We start from the raw sequence: 24,134 nt of genomic DNA on the forward strand, positions 1-24,134 counted from the left end.
AAATATTAATCACCGTTGCGTAAATAAACATTCACATCTCACTTGTCAGGCTTATAGGTATAGTGTCAATTTGGATGCTAAAGAACTCAAATTTGGTTCACTTACAGAAAAAAAGCTTCTCACGCTAACCGCGAGTTACCAGCTTAATTTTTGTAGGTTTCTATTCCCTTGTTTTAGTTCCACCTCCATTGGCTTAACTGCCTTCTTTGCAGGAGCTGGGAGTGACAAACTTTTTGTGAACCAAGGACTTTCTATGGTATCTTCTGTGACTGATTTATATAAAATATGGAACAATGATGTTCTTGATTTCACTACATTTTATATTATTATATACGTACATTTTGTGTTTTTCTCAAAGCAACACTACTGTATCTATTTGCTGTATGATTTATTTTAAAATCAAGCAATGTCCAGGTATGATGTGACATAACTGAAAGGCTTAACTATAGTCCACAAGACGTCTTTGCATACAGGTAATGACTAACGGTACGACAGCAAATGAATTATTTGCCTGTAAGTAAGCATGAGAAATGGGTTGGGAAAAGGTGCTATTCAGACTAAAAGAGAGAAAAAAAGGAGTGCTGGCTAGCCTGTAAGATTAACTGGGCAAATAATCAAATGGACATTGCCGTCCACTTGAGGCTTTTCACTTGCTTGTTTGATGCTAATCACTCAGCACCACTGAGTCAAAAGCAAACACACACAGAAAAGGAAAGCAGAAGAAGAAACGACCAAGATTTAACGACGACAAGAGGTGAAAGGAGGAAGTGAATTCTTAGAGGGGAATAAGTAACAAATGAACAATAAAGTTTATTGGATTACTAAAGATGACAAAAGCAACGAAAGACAAATGGGAAAAAAAGGAGTATGTGTTGTGTATTTGTTATTCGTAGGGATCAGCATTGGATGAAACTAAAAATGATGTATATAATATAGTTGTGGTATTAGGGCCACACTGAAAAGAAATTGGACTACGAGATTAAAGATGATTTATCACGAGAATAAAGTAGATCATTGAGCAAACACATTTTGGAGATGATAAATCAGATATTTGAGGTTAAAGTCATAACCTTACCAGTATACTTGGATATTTTCGAGAAGTCCCATATCTTTTTTTATGATACAGTAGTTGTATATTTGAGACTAGGTCACAATCTTATGAAAAAACAGTTGGACATTTTTCAAGAAAAAAAGTCAAATAGAGATTAGTGGTATCAGTCATCTTAAATCAATAAACTCGTATATCTTCAAGATAAAAAGTTATACATTTTCGAGATAAAAGTCATATTTTCAAGCTTAAAGTTGTAATATTATGAGAATATAGGTGAATGTTTTGTTTTAGAAAAGTCATTTTCAAGATTGCTCATAATCTCACAAGAATAGATTTGTATATTTTTGCAGATTTTTTAAAAATTGTAATATTGCTGTAATAAAGTTCTATATAAGAAACTAAACATATTAAATATAAAGTCGTATATTTGAGGGTAGTCAGCCGGAATAAAGTTGTATATTTTCGAGAAGTCATAGTCATACATTTGCGATTAAGACATAATTTTATGCGAATAGTTGTATATTTTCAAGAAAAGTCGTATAGTTGAGATTAGATTTACGAAAAAGTTGAATAACTTTGAAACAAAAAGTATATTTTCGAGATTAAATGTGTAATTGTATGACGAATAAAGTAGTAACTTATGGCGTAAATTTACAAAAATTAAATTGCATATCTGCCTCACAGTTCTGAAATTCATGTTCTCCCCGTGCTTGCATGGGTTTTCTCCGGGTACTCCAGCCTTCTCCCAGCTTCCACCCACATCCGAAAACATGCATGCTATTTCGAAGTCTGTGCTCGCTGATTTGCAGCCAATAATCAATTGGTCACTTCAGTCAGGCGAGTAACATAGAGTTAGTTACCTTGTGTATGAAATGCGCTATATAAATACATTTGCTTTGCTTTGCTTTGGGTTCATTGAAGACTATTTCTTCATCGTCCACAGGCGTGAATGTGAGCGTAAAAACCCCTTTGTCCTATACGATGAACTGGTGACCAAAGTCAGTTGGGAAAGGCTCTAGCTCGAGGGATTTTTCCATATAATCCCCTAATTGAAGCCTTTTTAAGAATGCGCAGACGCCTTGTCTGGTGCAGTATTGCTGTGTAAAGGAGGCTGTAAACAGAAGTTCGAGTTTTCCTCACTTTTAATGATTGATTTACTCAGTGCATCAAGCACAAGTCTAACATAATATACAAAGTACAAAAACAGTCTCTGTGTGCTGCTGTGACATCACAACTCTTCACACGTCCGCCTCCTGACTTTTTTTCGTTTCCGCTTCTGTCTGTGCCGCTTGGGCTCGCCGACGCTCGGCCTCTGTCACCGTCATGGGATGGAGTGGGAAAAACCCCGCCAAACCTGCGGAAACAGAAACGTGAGAAAGACTGAAAAACCATTTGAGCTCAGCTACCTTGTCCATCCTGTGTCGTATCATTCCCAATGAATAGGGTTTCTCCTTACACAGCGGTATACTGTACACTCAGCGGCCACATCATTAGGTATGCCAGACAAATATTGAGACGTAATATATATTTAATAAAAGATACTGACACTTTCAGAGAATCGAATGTATTATAGCTTTTTTGTTAGTTTTTTGAAATGTTTATTTTTGTATTAGTTGTTTCTATTTTTCAAACAATATATTTACTGTTGCATTTTTACAGCATTTCAGTAGATTTTTAGTTTTTGCTTTTTCAAACAATTCATTATCACTGTACCTTTCAAACAATATGTAAATTTTGTATTATCGTTTTATTTTCTAAACATGTTGATGATTGCATGATAGTTTTTTCTCATTAAAAAATGTTCATTATTGTATTACACCTTTTTCTTTAAAACATGTTTAATATTATATAAGTATAGCTTTTCCTTGCTTTTAAAACATGTTTATATTTTGGAATTTTATTTTTAAACACAATTACTGTATTATGTATTTTTCTTTTTTTTACTGTAGTATATCTTTTGTTTTCTTTTATAAACATTTATTGTTGGATTCTTTCTTTTCTTCATTCAATTTTAAACACTAACTACTATAGCTTTTGCCTTGTATTTCTTTTTTAAAGATTTATTTTACCTTTTGTTAGCTTGCTTTAATACTGTAATAAAATTTTAATGATGGATTTAAGACAAGATTAGATATCCTTTAAAGATCCCCAGCAGAGAAATTTGGATGTTATAGCAGTTATTTCTCCACTCGTAGCTAAATAGGTGTATAACAGACAGCTCTTGCCATGATGGAGTGCATTTACTGTACACACCACTACAAACTGTAAACAATATTTATGTATTTGTGTTCATTTATGTATTAATTTAATCAATCAAAACTGAGCATTATTCATGATCTTTGTAAAGGTCGCCTTTTTCAGTACAGCTCTTGTAAAGGATTGTGCACCTCACGTTGTGTCCAGTGAACGTACAACACAAGAAAAGCACCAGACAGTAACAAATGACTGAACGCAGACGCACCCAGAAGTTTGGCCGTCGGCTTGGTGGGGTGCGCGCCGCAGCCGATCCAGTACTTGATGCGGTCCGAGTTGAAGCTGACCAGCTTCTCGTTGTGCACGTTGGGCAGCGGGTCGTACGTGCCCAGCTGCTCGATGTACTTGCCATCGCGCGCCCGCTTGTTATATGCCGCCACGATGCGGTAGAAGGGTCTGTTGGCTTGCTTGTGGCCTGCCAGAGCCATGCGGAGGACCACGTAACCCCCGTGGTACCGTTTTAAGAGCTGTGACGCTGCAACAAGAGATTGAATTTCACATTTCGTTTTAATTACCTCATGAGGGAAAACATGTATAGTACAGCAAACCCCTGTTCATCGCGGGGGATCCGTTCTAGACCCACCTGCAATAAGTGAAAATCCACGATACATTTATTAATAAAATAGCTTTAACCCTCCTACATGCTTTAAGAACAATCAGCTTACTAAAACACACTTTTTAAACACAAGTATTTGAACAATCCCCCAAAATCGCAAGCATAAAATGTATAGAAAATGCAGTACTGTATCATAGAGTCTGTGTTAAATGCATGCAAGTGCCTTTAAGAGGCAGGGTCTGATGGTGTGGCGTCGTCGAATCGGCATGCGAGTGGCCGTGAGCTGTGGCCAATAGCAGCTCCTGCGTGAGTGTGCTCATTAGGTTTGTGTTTCACTGTTCTCCTGCCGTAAATTGGCCGTAGGTGTGAATGTGAGTGCGAATGGTTGTTTGTTTGTATGTGCCCTGCGATTGGCTGGCAACCAGTTCAGGGTGTACCCCGCCTCCTGCCCGATGACACGTCCGCGACCCTAGTGAGGAGAAGCGGCTCAGAAAATGGATGGATGGATGGATGGATTGATGGATGAAAGACTTAACTGCTAAGCCCATTGCAATGCTGTTGCTAACCAAACCAGCAGCACGTAAACAGTTTCTCTGGTGAATTAAAGTGTAGCGAGTTACAACATGTTGTAAATGAGTGCCCTGCGCAGTATTAAAGATTTGTTTTAATTTTTGTTTTGTCCTGTTCGGCTGTTAGGACAAGCAGAATGGAAAATCTGTATCCTTTTTTGCCGGAACAGTTTTACTGTGTCAAAGTGGAGTTTTTAAGCTTCCGGTGTGGTATTATAATTGAGGTTTATTGAGAATCAGACTTGATCAGTCGAACAGAACAAAGGTTCTAGAAGGGAGAGAGAAACAAAGACAAAAGACAAAGCACTAATTGTAAACAGGATGAGAGAAGTAAATCATTACATTATCTGACATCTGACAGTATTAAAGATGATCTGAAGTAATATGGAGACAACATCTTTCACCAGTAGACATGTGGTTGCACCACAATGTTGTGCGGGTCCCTGTTTATGTTCTGCGGAACTATGCCCGGTTTATTTACTCTGCCTAGTCTGCCAAACGCCCACAGCGAGAGGAAATACAGTATTTGTTTTAATAGCTTGATGATTAACTTCGCTTTAGTCCACAGATGTGTTTTTTTCCCCCCTTATACATTTATTATCTTTAATGCAAAACAGATTACAATATGGAGGAGCAGTTGAAGGGTTCATAATTAATTACTTCATCATGTTTTTATGCAATTCATTTATTTTGAACAAAATAAACATTTTAAATGCCTTCATGTTATGCCTACTTATTAAATAAATAAAAGAAATGACAAGATTTGTATATATATTTTTTTATGTCTGATTGATCCACACAATTAACAAACAGTGACTTATTGAGTATTTCACATGTACAATACATTGCTCTAAAAGCTAAATAAATGGCTGTAGGTAAAAGCTACCAAACCCCAAAATGCAGAACAACGCAACAAAATATTGCATTGTTTGTCTGACTCCCTTCGCTTGTGTATATACAACTGCACATTTTCCATAATACAGGGGGTCCTCGGCTTACGACGCTAGCGACACACAGCACAAGGCTTTGACCTTAAGCTTTTTATAAGTGTTTGGGAGTAACTAATAACATGTTACGAGGTTATTTTAATGACAAAAATTATGTAATTGTAATTTATTAGATTAATGACGATGTGTGATTAAATTACAGTTGCTTTTGGAAATTGCCATGATTACAATTTCAATTTCAATTTTTTGCTATTTCAAAAATAGCCGCAAAATTTCGCTTCCTCCTTCTAAAGCCCATGCTTGTGTTTGGCTCTCTATGGTCATGTGCCAGTGGTAAACACATTTTTCCAACTATGACCTCGAAGCACCACCTTGTGGTGCAATCTAATAGTTTGTCTGAGATTTGAAAAAGGTTAAATTCATAGTTACACTTTGGAACACATAAAAAGAACATTGACTTTTGAATATTTTCATCTGTAGACTTTTTTTTTTTTTTAATGGAACATTCACTTATCTGGGTTGTCAGTTTCAAAAAGGTTAGTGAGTATATAACTATGCATAATGAAAAATACAAATTTTTATGATGTATTTACATTTCATCATGTTTTTTTTTTTTAATCCGTTTACTATTTATGTGAAAAACAAATATGTGGTTAATACCAATATAATGATCTATGGTTTTAATTCACTTTTTTTTTTTTAGAGGAAACATCCACAGCTGTTGCTGATGCATTAATTCAAAATTAAGTAATTAAATGTAATTAAATCAAATTAGTTATACTACTTTGAGAGAGTAATTGAAATAGTCACACTACTATTACATTTTCAACAGGAAAACTTGCAATTGTAAGCAACACCATTTCCAAACTAATCTTCCCAACACTGGTTATTAGTTTGTTTTATATTTATGGATTCAATGTGTTTTTCATCCCTAATATCTATTGAAATTATGACTTTACAACAACAAAATGTGGTTCGGATGCCACCATCGGAATTCAAGTGTCGCAAACCGAGGACCCCTCTCTTGCTTCTTCGAGGTTCTACGCGGAACGGCACAATGATTCATTTTAATAAATTTAGATACGATACTTACACAGTTGGACCATGATGCCAGCTTTATACTTTTAAAACCTAAAATAGGAAAAGAATATTTAAAAAAAAAAAAACAGCTTTCAAACCAAGTCATTGTAATGTTTACATTGTCCGTAGCTCTGCCGAGCTAATGCTAACAACTAACAGCAAGGGAGTGTAGCGATATAGAGCAAAATTTAACAGAATACCTCTGACGTCGAGAATGAGGCGTCCGGGTAATAGGTCAGTAGAGTTGAGGTTTTAAGCAATACTGACTGCTTGTTTTTTGTCGGGTTGTCCAAAACTAACGTGACATTTGTCAGTGCGCAGCCATGTTTCAACCGGAAGTTGCGTAGTTGTTTACGGCCAAGAGTTTGCTCGGTTTCAGGTCGGTAGGGGGCAGTGTTGCACTGCTAAACCACAGTGGCCGGAACGTCTGTGGACATGACCCAAAATGTCCACAAATGATTTCTTTTAATTAATCCATCCAATTTTATCCTCACAAGGCTGCTGGAGCCAATGACAGCTGACTCTGGGCGAGAGGCGGGGTACACCCTGGACTGCTCGCCAGCCAATCGCAGGGCACATAGAAACAAACAACCATTCGGAGTCACAGTCACACCTACGGGCAATTTAGATTGCACAATAGCAATGACGAAAGATTAATCTCACTCTTAAATATTTGATGCCTGTGTTACTTTTGGTGATATTTTATCTTTTATAATAGGCCTACTATTATATGGAAATTACGAATGGGATATGGACCTAAAGATTGAACCAAATATGCAAATACACATCACGTATCGAGACGTTTCACCGTCTGAACACATGCATAATTTCACATAATTGTAACTTGTATTGAACTACTAGAATATTTCATTCGAGGTTTAAAAATTACACTTGATCATGTTTTTAATTAAAATGAACAATATCATGCAATATATGCCTATATTAATCATTGAAGTTCATTGGAAATTCACTATAATGTTGATAAGAAAATATTTAACTACAAAAGTGCATTACAAACCTCAACACTCAAGAGCAATATGAAAATCGCACATCGGAGTTGAAAACTCTTCCGGATGAAGTGAAAGTAAAAAAATTAAATGAAAGGATGACGTGCCTCTTTTACCACCTGAAGTGTCAGAAATACTGACATTCAACAACTCCCCATCCAAGCTGCTAGGTTAACTTAATTTATAAAAATCCAGTGAAGTCATGATATTCTTTTACATATCATGAACTTGTTACGGCGTACGAGGTGTGTCAGAAAGGTTTCTGGGGCAATGTAACCAAAAATATATATTTAAAAGCCAAATTACAAATTTACCCTTCAATTGTGGGAAGACATCAGGATGGCCCCGATGACGGCGATGTGGACGACCCTGGGAGAATCCTTCCAGGGGTGCGTGAAGGCGAGCCACAGAAGGCCGGAAAAGTGCATTCGACTGCAGGGGGATTACTTTGAAGGAGAAAAATGTGTAGTTTGGATTCTAAAAATTGTGCATATATCCTTTGTGACCTCAGTCGTACAACTTTTCTGACACCTCGTAAGGACTTGATGATCAGGCTCACATTTGCTGGCTACAGTAACTTCTTTCTCTCTTCTCCACTTGATATACAGCAAATGTCAGATACTTTAAGACTTTTATTACTCTCTCATAATGTTCTACAAGGTCACTTAAACTTTTCACAAAGTTATACTCTGTAAAGATGCTTCAGCTTTTACTCAAGTAAACCTTCAAGTAAGTTATTTAAGATTGATTCAAATGAAGGTAATTCACTGTCTTTAATTGTTGTGTGGCTATATTTATTAATTTAATGTTGCGGGCAATTGTCCACAAAGTGTCAGTGTGTACTGAAAAGGAAATGCTTGCAGTCCTGCGGTGTTTGGTTGTGTTCATGGAAGGCACAGAAACAAACAAGAAAACCAATAGGTGGATATATAATTGAATGCTACTGCAATATTGCGGTGGATTATCTTGGCCCTGTCCGTGTATAACATCAACACTTCCAGTCATTTCTATTCCCCTCGTGTGGCCTTACATCACCAGCACATATAGTTTGAAATCTCTTCCGAGCAACTTGGTGCTAATGAGAGGCAGATTTTTTGTTCCAGGAGGCTGAAGATGGTGAATGGAGGGGTCACCGCCGTGCCTGAAGTCAACATTTGTGCCCACCGCGAGCTCAGCTACCCCCGCAGTCTCGGAACATGCTGATTTCACACTCTTGTTGTGTAAACCTTGTTTTCTGTATCTCTGTGGACGTGTGTGTGTGTGTGTGTGTGTGTTTGTGTGTGTGTATAGACCCAAAAAATTTGTTTGTGTGAGGTCACCCGCGATACGAAAAGAGATGGGGCCCTTTGTAATTCTAAAAATCCTTATGTCTTCATACATACATATAGATATCAATATATACCAAAATGTAGCGAAGCAGGGCGGTAGAATATAACATTTTATATTGAATTTTGTGCCCCTGTCACCTACCTGGTGTTTTCACTTGAGAAAGGACTTGATCTCAACTCAGCAAATGTGATGTATTGCATTATAAATTAAATAAAGAACTTTCACAAACTTGGACTGGGGCAGGGGGCAACAGCAGATGTGTTTCAGTCTTCTTCACACAGTTAGATAAGGCCACATGGCCAAAATCTAGATTGCTCTCTAGACTCTCTAACTCTCGAACTAACTCTGTTTATTTCTGTTGTGCAAGGTGGTGACTATCATGAATAACTGGCAAGAGCTAGAATCAAATTATTTATGAGATAATCCATTGTATGTGACTTTTTGGATTTTTTTTTTAGTCTTTCTGTTTATTTCTATTGTGAAAAAGTATTGGTTTTCGTGAATAACTGATCTGATGACAGGAGTCATGGCATTAAGCATTTGACACATGCATTGTATGCTCATATTTTCCCATCCGTGACCAAGCATGCCACAGACTTTTTTATTTTATTTTATTTATTTTTTTACTCTGGGTTTTTAAAGTGGGGATTATCATTCATAACTGGCGAAAGGAGGGATCACATTAATAGTAAGACTGTATAATGTGCACACTTGTGCCCGAGCATGCCATGGACTTTTTTTTAAAAACTGGATTCTTTGTAGTTTTCTGTTCACTTCTATTGTACAAGCTGGCAGTTATCATGAATAACTGAGAAGAGTAGCAATGACATTATTTATTAGATATTTGCACATGTACATGTGACTGAATGTGCCCTGGACTTTTTTGAAGTCAGATTATTTCTGGTACAGTGGTAACTTCGATTTAGGAGTGACTCGGGTCACTCCTTTATGAGTGTTTCGAGATCCGTCACTCGACCGCTTTTTTGCTTTGACTTGAGAGGAAAATTTGTGATATGCTGGCAAGGTGGCGGGAGTGAAAACTGCACAACAAGCAACACTTTGGTAGATAGTGAGTCTTCTTCTTCAAAATAAGAGGCTTTACTGCCCAGTTAAGTTTACGGTCTATCTCAACTTAAAACAAAGAGAATCACATGTTGTGTATTTTAAACAACCACGTAACCTTTCCTTGGGAAAGTCCACTATCTTAATGCTAACAGACAAAATACTAAAGACAGGTTAACAAAGAGTGGTGTTATAACTTTCAGCAACTGATATTTGAACACAAACCAGCAATGCGTGTACAAACATTTGTAGATCTAGACTATAATACTCACAGGCATATATCCTTTATCCTCTGCATAAACCATCTAATATTACTGCATCATACTGAGCAGTTGTGACCGTCTCCTTTATGTACATATATCTGTATGTCTGTATTATACTGCCCCCTTGTGGCTGAGAAGCACACACAGGAAACAGCCACACAATGAATTAATCACGATAAACAAACTAAGTCTTTTAACTTCGTATTTAAGTACATTATTATTGTATGTTTTTATATAATATAATACTGTAGAGCGCTATTTTCCTATTAAAACACATTACAAAGTTTTTTGGGGTTTTTTTTATGGCGGGCTGGAAGATTTCAACAGGGACAGAGATTTGAGATACACGTCTTTTAAGTTACAAATGTGGTCATAAAACAGAATAAACTCAAATCAAGACAACACTGAGTTCTGTTTATTTCTATTGTGCAGGGTTGCGGGTATTATGAATCACTGGGACGTTAAGCAATCATATTAATTATTAGCTACAGTAGTACATTTCTAGTTATTCTATTAATTTTTATTGTACACTATAGGGCAGTAATCATTAATAACTGGCAAAAGAAGCGATCACGTAAATGATATGACACTCATGCACTCGCGTGTTGCTTTGCGTGACTGTTGGATTTATCTTGCCCAACATTATAAAAAATAGACACAAAAGGAATGAAGACGCTGGTTTCTTTTTCTCATGAGGAGGGCGCATGGGAGATTGTTCAGATTACAGCCTCTCAACACGCTCTAAACAATCTCTCCCGTCGCTCCTGCATTTATTTGAAAATAGGGAGGTTTCTAAGTTTACAAGACATAACGTACTAAGGGGAGGGTTTCAAGGTGAAAACATGGCACCAACACCTGCCACGTCCCGGCCACGTCCTTCTCTCAGATGATTCCTGCTGAGTCATCTTCTTGAAGGCGAGACATCTTTCTTTCTAAAAAATTGTCCATAATACTAATGCAAGCTAAGCAAATAAATGATAACTTCTACAATATATCCAACAGTGACCTTTTTTTATTTTGTGTGTTATTTTGGGTAATTGTATTTGTTAATATGATGCAATTTCCCAGCGTTTCCAACCGTGCCATGAGAGGTGTTGTGTACACTCGCAAAATTAACCAGAGCCTACTGTTAGGTGGACAAAATCTTCTTTTATTCATTTATTTTAACCGGTCATGTTCAGCTGCATGGCCTTGCAGAATGGTGGATCTATAGCTCCTTTGTGCTGGAACAGTTTTGCTGTGCAACAGGGGAGTTTTAAATACTTCCTCTGCTTATTTTTTTAATTTTTAAAAAAATCATTCGGATGTTTATTGAAAATGCAGCCGGGCAGAAAAGGGTTTCAGGAGATAGACCGAGGGACAGAATGGACAAGGGGAATAGGGGTGCGAACCACAGCAGAACAATAGTTAGACAGTCTAAATATTTGATTACAAGTAACGTTGCAAACTCATATTGGCAAAATATTCTTTTAATAGCTGTCTGAAAACACTGCTGGTTCTACACGTCGCAGAATGCACTGCAGCAGCTGGTGTGCTATCTCGTAGCAGTTCCCCTGCCGTCGCTCACTAAAGTTGTAATTTTATGACACGCCAGTGTTCCATATTGAGAGTGGAAACATACTTTAACAAGTTTATTTTTTTATCTTAAATAAAAAACACAGGTAGGTTACTCAGAATTTGTTAGCTCAGCCCTTGTTACAAGTTATTGAGTATTCAGTAATAGGATGTGTGCCACATTATATGGTCAGTAGTGCATAACAGTGTCTAATATTGACGAGCGACGCAAATAAAGGTTCATTATGAAAGTGACATTGTCGCAATGGGCTTGAGCCCACCCAGAATAGGGCCGGCCTCACCACTGCTCACTAGTTTCCACTGCTGTTTACCTAGTGAACTTTTAGCGCCATTTTGTGTCGCTGGTGTCACAGAATGGCTCAGAGATTTAACTTTAGCTACTTGGCAGTCAAACTGTCACACATCAGAATCAAAATCAGAATCATCTTTATTTGCCAAGTATGTCAAAAACACACAAGGAATTTGTCTCCGGTAGTTGGAGCCGGTCTAGTATGACAATAGACAACCATTTGGACAGATATGGCCAAATATGGTCTAAATATGCTACTTTAAAGGTGTACCCATCGCTAAATAAGGAAAATATTTGCAGACTGCAGCATTTTTTTCATGCTTAGCCTAATTTCAATCAAAGGGGGAAAGAGTCAGTCGGGCCAACTAAATGCTATCTAAATTTTAAAACTATTTTTTTTAGTATTACTCTTATGTTACTCTTACTTGGAATTTGAGCACCTTTGCAGTCTAAACACAGCTATATCGGGTACAGTATGTGTCACTTGAAATACAGTATGCATGGAAATAGACAAAATCACATACAGGCATTATATTGGAATTGGGAACTTAAATCCATCCTGTGTTACTGTTAAATCTCTTTGTTCCAGTAATGTTGACCTCTCGAAGATGTGACCAGTCAATTGTTTACATGAAACCACCGCCACTCGTCCAAATTACAGTGAACATTGATGTATCAATCAATCAGTTCCTCTGCAATTATACATCCAATCTCTCGAATTGATTTCTCTGGAAATATATCAACATAGGAGGAGGCCCTCCGTTTTTGTCAGTGCAACATCTCCAACTCTACCCAATGATTCTTCGAGAAACCATAAAAAAAAAGAAATTCATTAATTAAAAACTTACCAACGTTGCAAACCTCACTTTACATTTTTTTGAATATATCTAATTGCATTATTCTATCATATTACTCAATGAACAAGTTAACCAAAAGAAATAACAAGATTACAAGGCGAGTTTAGTGAGGGTGAAGCATTTTGGGTTGACACAAGTGGCTGTGGCGAGCCAGACAAACATCGTGACACACACAATGCTCCGAGCCCCACAAGGCATGGCTGAGTTTTCCTGAGGAAAGTGTCGTTATTAGGCTGACAATGTTTCTGTGGAAAAACTGCAAATGAATGGAGGCCTTACATGGCGAGGGAGCACACCAAATGCATCTTACATGGTGAATCTGCAATGCGTGATGATCTGAACGGTGACATTGATTCAAGTTGTGGCCAGCACTCTCTCGTGAGCACCCCATGCTCCTTGGGATACCAATACGAGTTGTTCCTCTGCTAATTGCCTGTGACAGCTCAGTTAGGGACGCTCAGATGACCAGATATTTTACTTGGAAAAAAGCAAAGGGCCCGCTCCAACTACTGTGGCTCTGTCACATCACTGAAGTCTGGAAAAAATATTCCTTTACGACTTTGATTTAAAAAAAAACAAACAAACCAAAAAAAGAGAAAGAAACCTCAAACAGATTGGTGTTGGGATGTGCCGCTTTTGCTCAACTAAAACACTATATTTACATATTACTTACTTATTATTTACTTTGGGCTGAGCTGTCCTGTAAATCTTTATGAAGTTGCTATTATTTACCAAGGCCATGGTTTCACAAACTTTGTCATTACAAAGTTCTTTACGTACTATAGATCATACAATGAACCCTCAAATGTTGAACAAAACAAATTGGGAATTGGGATGATGGTCAAACCTCCTATTTGTTTGAATATTCCAAACTTTCCTACAAGAAACAATGGAAATCAGGCCTGTTTTAAAGTAAGCAGCAGTCTTAAGAATGAAACTCTTATTACAATGACGACCACGGACAAAGCTAGGACGTTGTTACTAGTCAATAGTCCGATACTTGTTCTCAAATCTCAAACAGCCCTGATTCTAAAAAGAAAAGATGAAATAATAGCCTCATTTGCTATTTTATACTTTATAATTACACTTGCAAATTAGAGTGCGGATTCGTGCATGCGTTGCATGTAGCGGACACAAATACAACCTGCAGCTTCAACATTCATGTAAGTGGCGGTTATCGGAAGCTGACACTTCAGCTCTCCTTACTTCATGGCTATGATATTATTGCGCCTCCATTTAGTACTCATATCTTTGCCCAGCTGCCACGTCACGGGGGGAGAAACTCGATGTTGGAAGGTTATAATGTAAATGAACACCACTGTCACATCTGGCCAAATCCAGAACGGCTCGTTCACACGCATGGGAACAAGCCAACAAGAGATTTAATGTGTTGTTTAATTTCACACTTGATGGGTAAAGAGGCACTCCCAAGACCCAACTATTTGTATCCAACCAATTAAAAGTCAATTTTCAAATCACTAAAGACTCAGAATATTTAATAATGAACATGCCCCCCCCCCAAAAAAATGTAGTGAGTCCATCAAAGGACGAACTGATACAAACTGACAGGAAAACGTTTCTTCTGGTCTTCCACAACCACTAACAACACTAGTAGGGATCAGACAGGGTCCCTAAGATTAACATCCCCTCGCAATCGGCTATTTATCGATGCTATCTACTTGTCACGAGGGCAAACAAACACATTTTCTCAGGCACATTATGAAAGAAAATCAGCTTTTTCCCCCTCATTTTAGCTGTTAAATTTTACGTCTCATTACTGAGCGTCATTGTACGTTATATTCTGACCGATTGTCCCATGTGTTGAATTGATTACTTTGCATAACGAACAGTAGAATTGGTGAACCCACTGAGGAACACTTAATGCTTTCATGGCCATCCATCCATCCATTTTCTGAGCCGCTTCTCCTCACCAGGGTCGCGGGCGTGCTGGAGCCTATCGCAGCTATCATTGGGCAGGAGGCGGGGTACACCCTGAGCTGGTTGCCAGCCAATCGCAGGGCACATACAAACCAGCAACCATCCGCACTCACATTCACACCTACGGGCAAATTAGAGTCTTCAATTAACCTACCATGCATGTTTTTGGGATGTGGGAGGAAAACGGAGTGCCCAGAGAAAACCCACGCAGGCACGGGGAGAACATGCAAACTTGAACCCCGGTCCAACAAAACCCCAGTGATAGGAGAGCCCGCCTCAGAGACCCGAGACTCTGCTTCCTCATGGGAAGACGTGTCGGTGGAATTGAGGAGGTCTTCGAAGTATTCTCCCCACCGAGACACAACGTCCCGAGTCGAGGTCAGCAGTGCCCCATCCCCACTATACACAGTGTTGATAGTGCACTGCTTACCCCTCCTGAGACGCCGGCTGGTGGACCAGAATTTCTTCCAAGCCGTTCGGAAATCTTTCTCCATGGCCTCACTGGACTCCTCCCACGTCCGAGTTTTTGCCTCAGCAATCATCAAAGCTGCATTTCGTTTGGCCAGCCGGTACCCATCAGCTGCCTCAGGAGTCCCACAGGCCAAAAAGGTCTGATAGGATTCCCTCTTCAGCTTGACGGCATCCCTCACCGTTGGTGTCCACCAACGGGTTTGGGGATTTCCGCCACGACAGACACCGACAACCTTACGACCACAGCTCCGGTCGGCCACCTCAGCAATGGAGGCGCAGAACATGGTCCACTCAGACTCTATGTCCCCCGCCTCCCCCGAGACGTGCGTGAAGTTCTGTCGGAGGTGGGACTTGAAACTCCTTCTGACAGGGGATTCTGCCAGACGTTCACAGCAGACCCTCACAATACATTTGGGCCTGCCAGGTCGGACTAGCATCTTCCCCCACCATCGGAGCCAACTCACCACCAGTTGGTGATCAGTTGACAGCTCCGCTCCTCTCTTCAACCGAGTGTCCAAGACATGAGGTCGCAGGTCCGATGACACGACCACAAAGTCAATCATCGATCTGCAACCTAGGGTGTCCTGGTGCCAAAAGCACGTGTGGACACCCTTATGCTTGAACATGGTGTTCGTTTTGGATAATCCGTGATGAGCACAGAAGTCCAATAACAGAACTTCGTGGGGGGGGGGGGGGGCGTTCCTCCCAATCACGCCCTTCCAGGTCTCACTGTCATTGCCCACGTGAGCATTGAAGTCCCCCAGCAGAACGATGGAGTCCCCAGCCGGAGCGCTCTCCAGCACCCCCTCCAAGGACTCCAAAAAGGGTGGGTACTCTGAAGTGCTGTTTGGTGCATAGGCACAAACAACAGTCAGGACCCACCCCCCTACCCGAAGGCGGAAGGAGTCTACCCTCTTGTCCAACGGGGTGAACCCCAATGTACAGGGCCCGAGCCGAGTGGCAATAAGTATACACACACGTGCTCGGCGCCTCTCCACAGTGGAAGAGAGTCAAACCCCTCTCGAGAGGACTGGTACCAGAGCCCAAGCTGTGTGTGGTGGCGAGCCCGACTATATCTAGTCAGAACTTCTCGACCTCGCACACCAGCTCGGGCTCCTTCCCTGCCAGAGAGGCGACATTCCACGTCCCTAGAGCCAGCTTCTGTCGCCGGGGATCGGATCGCCGAGGTCCCTGCCTTCGGCCACCGCCCAGCTCATAATGCACCCGACCCCTATGGCCCCTCCCACAGGTGGTTGGCCCATGGGAAGGGGGACCCACGTTATCCTTTCGGGCTGTGCCCGACCGGGCCCCATGGATGCAGGCCCGGCCACAAGGCGCCTTCGAGCCCCACCTCCAGGCCTGGCTCCAGAGAGGGGGCCCCGGTGACCCGCATCCGGGCAAGGGAAAACGCGTTCCAATAATTTTACTGCAGAAACGTACTATTAGCAATATAAGATTTAGTTCTCTTTTTTTTTAAGGTTGTTTTCCAATGTACGCCTTGTGCAAACTGGAATTTAAAGGGGGTAGAAAATGAACAATTACAAATACAAATTAATTTAATATTTTATACAAATGATAATAAATGATATTAGTTAAAAACTATAGTCATATAGTCTATATGTGACCACAAAAAGGCCTTGGACAAGCTCAAAGGGTTGCAAAATTGAACAAGGCCTGAGGATTGCTTTGGAAATGGTCATACTCTACATGTTTGTCTTGTGTAAGTATTTTTTAGAAGGGAAACAGCAAGAATTTATATTATTCTCTTTAGACTTGGCAGGAAGAATGGCTCTTTTCAATCACAGGCGCCGTGTGACTCATCTTCTGTGAGCTCTTTGTGATGCCCCCTGCTTTTTTATTTTTTGTATTTTTTATTTTGTAAGCATCTGTGTCCAGCTCGAGTGCTTGATAGATGTTCTGCTCGCAGAGAGCACCTAATGGAAAGATGGGATTTGGTCACAGGCGGGGGGCGGTCAAGTGATCTCCCTTCTCTGGAAGGATCTTTCAGATGGTTGTGGTGAGACTAATTGTAATAGCATGCAAAATGGAGGCATTACTTTTATCTTAATTAACAAAGGGACTTCTTTTTTTAAAAAGTTTGTGTACTCTCTCAGCTGCAGGATTAAAGCATTTCTTGGGAATGGACAAGCATGTGCTGTCACGCCTCTGTCAATAAAACAAAGTGGCAAAACTATGGCGGGCGAAACACCACCTCACACATCTGACAACCGTGCCACCTTTTCCTCTTATTTAACTTTAATTATGGACAAGTGGTTATCACATCAGCTTCACAGTTCTGAGATTGTAGCATGCTTACCCCGTGCTTGCGAGGGTTTACTCCATGTTTTCTCCAGCTTCTTCCAGCCCACATTCCGATAACATGGATGTTAGCTTCACTCAAAACTCCAAATTGTCCTGAGATTTCAATGTGAGTTGTTGCTTGTCAATTTGTGCCCTGCGATTGGCTGATGACCAGTAAAGGGTGTACCCCGCTTCTCTCACTCAAAGTCTGCTGGGATAGGCTCCAGCTCAATGTGGACATGCGCAATAGAAAATGGATGGTTATAATCCAAAATGAATTTCAAAATGTTTAAATACAATCTGGCAAATTAATGTCGCCTTCATTAATTTCCATTTTACTGAAAGCAGGGGAGTCAAACTCATTTTTGTCACGGACACCATTGTAGTTACGGTTATGACTCTGAAATTCTATAAATATTCTCATATTATTAAATATGCACAACAAATTGATGGATAACTAGTTTTGAAATGACAAGTTAAGGATAATAGTTTGTTCAATTATTCTTCAAATTGCTGTAAAAAGGGGTTTGGTAACAAAGAACGCTTACAATATCTCAACATCATTTGGTGAATTTTTGTTTATTAACATTTTAATTAATTAAATATGACAATTTAAAATGTTGGTACAAATGTGAGCAAGATTGTGCCATATACTGTAAACCGGAAGGCATTTTACAGCCAGTTTGAGAAATCTATCTACAAAAACACACCCCGACTTGAGACAATATTCAAATTTTCAAACCCTGTCTTGAACCCCTAATTGTGGCATGAAACTCTCATTTGAAAACTTATCCTTATTTGAAATCTTAACAGAGGCTTCGACCTACTACAACTGTGACTTAATCTTTGAAACTAACGCAAGCTTGAAACCTTAATTTAAAACCCTGAACCTTTTGTGAAATGCTAATTTAAAAAAAAAAAAAAAAACCTAACTCTTTGAAACTGTAACCCAGGCTTGGAAGTAGAGGTGCAATAATTAACCGATGAGTTGAAAATCGACAACTATTGCAGCCCGACCTGTAACCCTGATTTCAAACCCTAACCCAAGTTTGAAACTCTTGATTTGAGTGAAATAGCTTAGCCTGTTTTTCAGACATGGCTTCCAGAATCCCACTTGCAACTTGATAATGTATTCTCAACTTTGGCACACACTATCCAAAGTAGTCATACATAGGTGGAATTGAAACTTATAGTGGCTGTATAATCAGTGAGGGGACCAAAGTCTGTCTGTGGTAGGTTGCGACCGCCAACCCAGCGGCGCTCTGTTCAGACCTCTGCTAGCCGAGCAGCACACTGCTAGTTTGTGTGAGAGGGCAAGTAGATTTGGCATGCACATCAGAGCGTGATACCCAAACATTTTGGTCCTGTCACATGACACACACACACACACACACACACACAGAGACATGCACGCACAAACACATTCTTGGTCGCGTAAAATGGATTGTTACACTAGCTGCTGTAATAAAATGTTGCCAGAAACCCCCAGTGAAACCCAGCAAAGTATTTTTCTTTACATTTGCAGTTTGACATGCAATTTGGAGAGTTGTAATAGCAACATCATAGTGCGTTTCCTTTTTCACTTTGGCAGAAAGATCACAACTGTGTCTTTTTAGTGGTTAATAGCCCCCATAGTCAAATAAGGCCTGCTAGAAATCTTGAAAACATAATTCTCTGCTTTAAAAATACGCTTAACGACACAGATTTACAGATTTATTTGCACAGTGACGACATCGAGGCAATGAAGTTGTTTCGATAGGGCAGGGTGGTTAATCGTTTTTATTGATTAATTAGCGTTTATTGTTCATCTCTGTGACGCACACTACTTGCACTAACAACATGGCTGTGAACAGAGAGGAGCTAGTTTACAAAAGCTGAGTCAGTGTTGCCAAATTAGCTCATTTCTGACCCCTCTTGCAATTATTTAAAAAAACAAAAAACAAAAAAAAGCCAATTGTGAGTATAATTCACGCTAAGAAATTGACAACATGAGCAGAATCGTTTTCCCACTGTTTTCTGTATGACAATTAAGGAGCCTAGAGGAAGGCTATCACTGAGTCAATCACACTGAACATTGCCAAAGACATGGTGCCCACTTGTAAGTTGCAAAAGCAGTGATTTTATCGACATACTGTACTGGAAACCTTTGACCCGACGTATGTTCTTCCAAGCCGCAAATATTTTGCAGTGGTGACCTTGACTTAACTGAAAAACTCTGCACAAGGAAAAGGCTGGACGGGGTGCGATGTTCGACAATAAAAATATATTGACAGACCAAGTCATGCAGTTTGATGGCTCATCTTATGATAAATTGATAAACATTTAAAGTTGTAATGCATGAAGGATTGTGTTTACATATACATTTTGACAAAAAGGATATTTTTTTTCACAAAGTGGAAACCCTTATTTTCAAATAATCTGAAAAGGAAAAAAAAAATATGTTGATGTTAGTAAATGCTGACAAAATCATTTGCTTTTTCTATAAGTGAAAGGGAAATATAGAATCGGGAATAAACTTTTTGTGTGGGGGGGGCAAATATTTTATTTTAACGTCATATCACCTTTTGGGGGGGGGGGGGGGGGGGGACAGTAGCTAAATCCAGATTTTTTCACCTGAGGTAGCTGAGAAAGATGACCCTTTTCTGACACAGTAGCTATTTGAAACAGTAATCAATGCTTGCATCACATCTCGGCCGGTTTACTATAATATGCTTTACTATGGAATCAGCCAGTTGTCCCTCAAATGTCTCCAGTTGGTTCAAAATGCTGCTGCTCACCTCTTAACTGGAACACCAAAGAGGGAGCACGTAACTCTTATTCTGGCTTCCCTCCAATGGCTACCTGCCTTACTTGCTTTTTTACTTTTTAAACGTGTGACTGTTTTATTGTTTTTAAAATGTGTTTATTTGACTTGCGTTTTATGTTTGATTTTTTCCCCTCTATGCACAGCACTGGTGGTGGTTGTTTTAAAGGTGCTCTATAGATACATTTAAGTCGCAGTGAATTGAGTTGAGCCCTATGTTTTGATATCAGTTATTACCTAGAACCTACAATTGATGGTGTTGTTTAAAAAAAGGAATAGGTAAAAATCTACAAGAAAATCTGTTTTACCACTGCACTATTTTACAAATTTGTGTTGTAAAACTGTCTTAAAATATAACTTGGTTATTTATACAACTTTTAAAAAGAATAAAATACCAGTTAAGAATTGTTTTATGTATGTATTTATTTATTTTTGTATTTTTTCACTCATGTACATACTAAGCACTTAAAAGTTTTCTTAAAATCCTAATTCTAATTCCAACCAGATATGAGAGATATTTTAAGACTGTTAAGGTAGTTGATCCATAAGGGATGCTCATTTTAACAAGCCAGTGTACTGTCAGAATGATGCAAAAAAAATTATTTTTTTTTTTTTAGGTCAATTTCTTTTATATTGTAGCTTGAGTGATACATTTTATAGCATGTGGTCACAAGTTGGTGGTTAAGGGGCGCTGTTTGACACAGTTTCTATAGAAGTCTATTTAGAGGTCATCCTTGCAATTACGCGATGCCGTGTCTACTTCTAGGGCCACTGCAAACCGCCCTTTTGACACAGTTAGTCACACATTTTGCTATGAAAGAGTAAATTGTAATCAAGTCAAAAGGTTCTCTTCAGTTTTTTGTCATTTATTTAAGTGTAGAGTCTGTGTTTTAGGCGGAAATGTTATCAGAATGTCACATTTCAGTTCTGAATGTTTTCAGTGGGATTGAATAGAATATGCTCTTTGTGAAACTGGAAAACCAAACAATTTTTAACATCAAAAGTGGCAGTTTGTGTTAAGTGTTTGCTATCTTGACACTTATAGAAAACTGATTAGTACTGTATGTGTTTTTATTGCGTTTATGCTATGATGTCACACAGGTTGACGTAGCCGATGTGGCCGACGTAGCCGACCAAGCTGCCAGCATCCTGTCGAGAAAAGTTGAAGCACAATTCTGGTCAGGTTTGACAGATCCGAAGCATCTCAGAACTGAACTTGCGCCCCTATGTCTTCTTCCTATTCCCATTTTCAATGTCCTCGTGATAGTGACCATCTTCAGCATACCAATCAGTAAACTGAAGTGAGTCTTGTTTCACCTTTTATACGCCTACACCACTGCATGGTACATAAACACAAATGTTTTTCCACAGTAGTCTAATCAACTGGGGTTCTGAGAGTGCCTTACCAATACCATATGGGTGAAGGTAACCACCACTACGCAAAAATTCGTAATACAGTGGACTAACGACTTTCATTTGTTCCATGACTTTTTGGAAGAAATGTTAGTATTTAATTTACAATATTGAATTTTTCTTCCCCATACGGTGTGTGCCACAACAACGGGTGAGACCTCTCATGCACATTATAGGGCGGGAGCTAGACATCATTCACTGTTCCGTATTCGATGTTTATTATTAGAGCCTTTCCACTTTTAAATCATATTTTTTTGCACTGTACGCTGTTTTAATTGTACTTTTCATGTTTTTCTCTTTGTTTTAAATGTTTATAAGCTGTTTTTTTTCGTTGTTTTTAAATGCTTTTAATCATTTAAAGCACATTGAGTTACCCTGTGTATGAAATGCGTTATACAAATACATTTGCTTCGCTTTGCTTTGCTTTGCTATTTTATCGCTGCCACAGTTTGTTTGCTTGTCCCACTCAAGATGTTCATTTCAGGACACTGAAGCTGCAGCCATCTTATTTTGGGGTCTTTTAAGGTGACCATGACTCCTTCTTCACCATTTCAAACGTTTATGAGGTGAATCATTAAAGACACGAAATCAGCGTATGAACCAAACTCGACTCTCACAACCATTGCTACATTGAATAAATGTCTATTTTTGTGTCTGCGATGGTAGCTAAAGAGAGGACAGGTGAGCGCTGCTGAAAGGCGATAAGAACATCTACACAGATAAACAGGTTACAAACATGTTGTTGTTTTTTTAGGGATAAAAGGGCATGGTTGCTCTTTTGGAGCAGGAGCGACCCAGCATCATCAGCGCTTTGTCATGTGGCTTGTATTTTCCGCTTGTTAGCTCCTAGTTCCTTCCGGCTTCCACATAAGACAAATGCTCACGTTGGCAGACTTTCTCTGTTTGGCTGCTCCGAGCATCATATTGTCGGAGCATCTTGGGTTCCAGCTGCCTCCCACTGTAGATCAGCCTTGATTTACCCCCGTCGTCCTCCATCTCATGTCACCGGGTGGCGCACATGGCGCGCTAGTGAGGACACGGACACACGTAATGAACAGCGACAGGATGTGTCACTGGTCTGCCATAGACCACGCGTGGTCCAGCCCACCTGCACCCATCCAGCTGATGTCACCTGCACATATTGTATTCACAAACATACTAAGTAGGTATTGGCACAATATTCTATTGATTTATTACAAATTCTGTCATTTTGAACCAGTTGAGTGGATGATTTGGATGCTACCACCAGAGGTGCTGTTGATTCAGTTTCAACGATATAGTTTACTAAAGCTTGATTTATAGTGAACGCGTTATTCGTGGAGGATAGCAAATTGGCCTTGCCCCAAATAGCAAAGAAAAACATGCTTAACTGATACCGACCTACCTAAGAGAGGTATATTTGACATTGCGTACAGATGCCATAAGATGTCTCCAAAGCACTTAAAACAAAGAGTATCATAAAGCGCCAACACCATGCATGTACACAATCAGGAACCCATGTTACATAAACAACTGTGTTCAGTAGTTAAATTATTCAACACAAAAAAAAAACCACCTTCACATGTAGCTTATCAAAAGTATGAGCTCGCATATTAGCCCAACTATCACATTAGCACAAAATGATGTGATGTCAAATATGCACGCTAGCACTTTACACAAACGTTTTTGCCTACATTTTTGCTTGCAGCCAGCAATAGCTTAGAAATAGCTGTCGTTTTTTTTTTTTTTTAAATACCTTTGAAATAATCTTTACCACTTCCCTCCAGAAGATCCAGATGGTGGGGCAGGACCAAACGAGATGGGCATGGTCTGGCATGCACATTACTGTATATCATACGCTTTCACTGCAGTTTAGATTCTCAGAGGGTGTTTTTTTATGTTTATTTATGTTCTCGGAGAAGACGCAAGCGTGTAGAAGTCACTGATTGTTGTCATTTGATGATACCTAGCTTCATATTAACAGCGTACATCTGATCCAGCCTAAAGCAGAGGTTCTCACGTTTGCAACCACATTTTGCCATGGTTAATAGACGCACGTTTATACTGTAGTAGCAAATTAGTAAATTAGGAAAATTAATCTTCAAAAATATCCTTTGAAAACAGGCGTGTCATCTTTTTAAAAACATAACTACACACAATTACTTTTATGCAACATTTATTTCAGAGCACATTATTAGGAAACTCAGACATTGAACTCTTATTAAAAAATGTGATATTGTCAACCCAATTTACACATTGGTTCAAAGGTCAAAAGTATATTTGCCACGTTAACAGGAAACAAGAGTACAGAACAATCAGAGCGATCCTCCCTCACTTTAAAACAAAAAAAGCAAAGCAAAAAAAAAGAAGGAAAATCCGTAGATAAATTAA

At 39.3% G+C, this 24,134-nt stretch overlaps 1 protein-coding gene across 1 annotated transcript; it reads right to left on the reverse strand.

The window, feature by feature from the left end:
- Positions 1-2,175: 2,175 nt before the first annotated feature.
- Positions 2,176-6,823, reverse strand: mrps16 (mitochondrial ribosomal protein S16). The gene is made up of 4 exons (XM_061687888.1): positions 6,657-6,823; positions 6,470-6,507; positions 3,513-3,779; positions 2,176-2,405 (listed from the first exon to the last, which is right to left on the reverse strand). Exons 2-4 carry the CDS (start codon positions 6,480-6,482, stop codon positions 2,290-2,292), a joined length of 396 nt encoding a protein of 131 aa, XP_061543872.1. The 5' UTR covers positions 6,483-6,507; positions 6,657-6,823; the 3' UTR covers positions 2,176-2,289.
- Between the last annotated feature and the right edge of the window lie 17,311 nt (positions 6,824-24,134).

This window comes from Phycodurus eques, chromosome 10 (genome assembly GCF_024500275.1).
Source record: "Phycodurus eques isolate BA_2022a chromosome 10, UOR_Pequ_1.1, whole genome shotgun sequence".
NCBI lineage: Eukaryota > Metazoa > Chordata > Actinopteri > Syngnathiformes > Syngnathidae > Phycodurus > Phycodurus eques.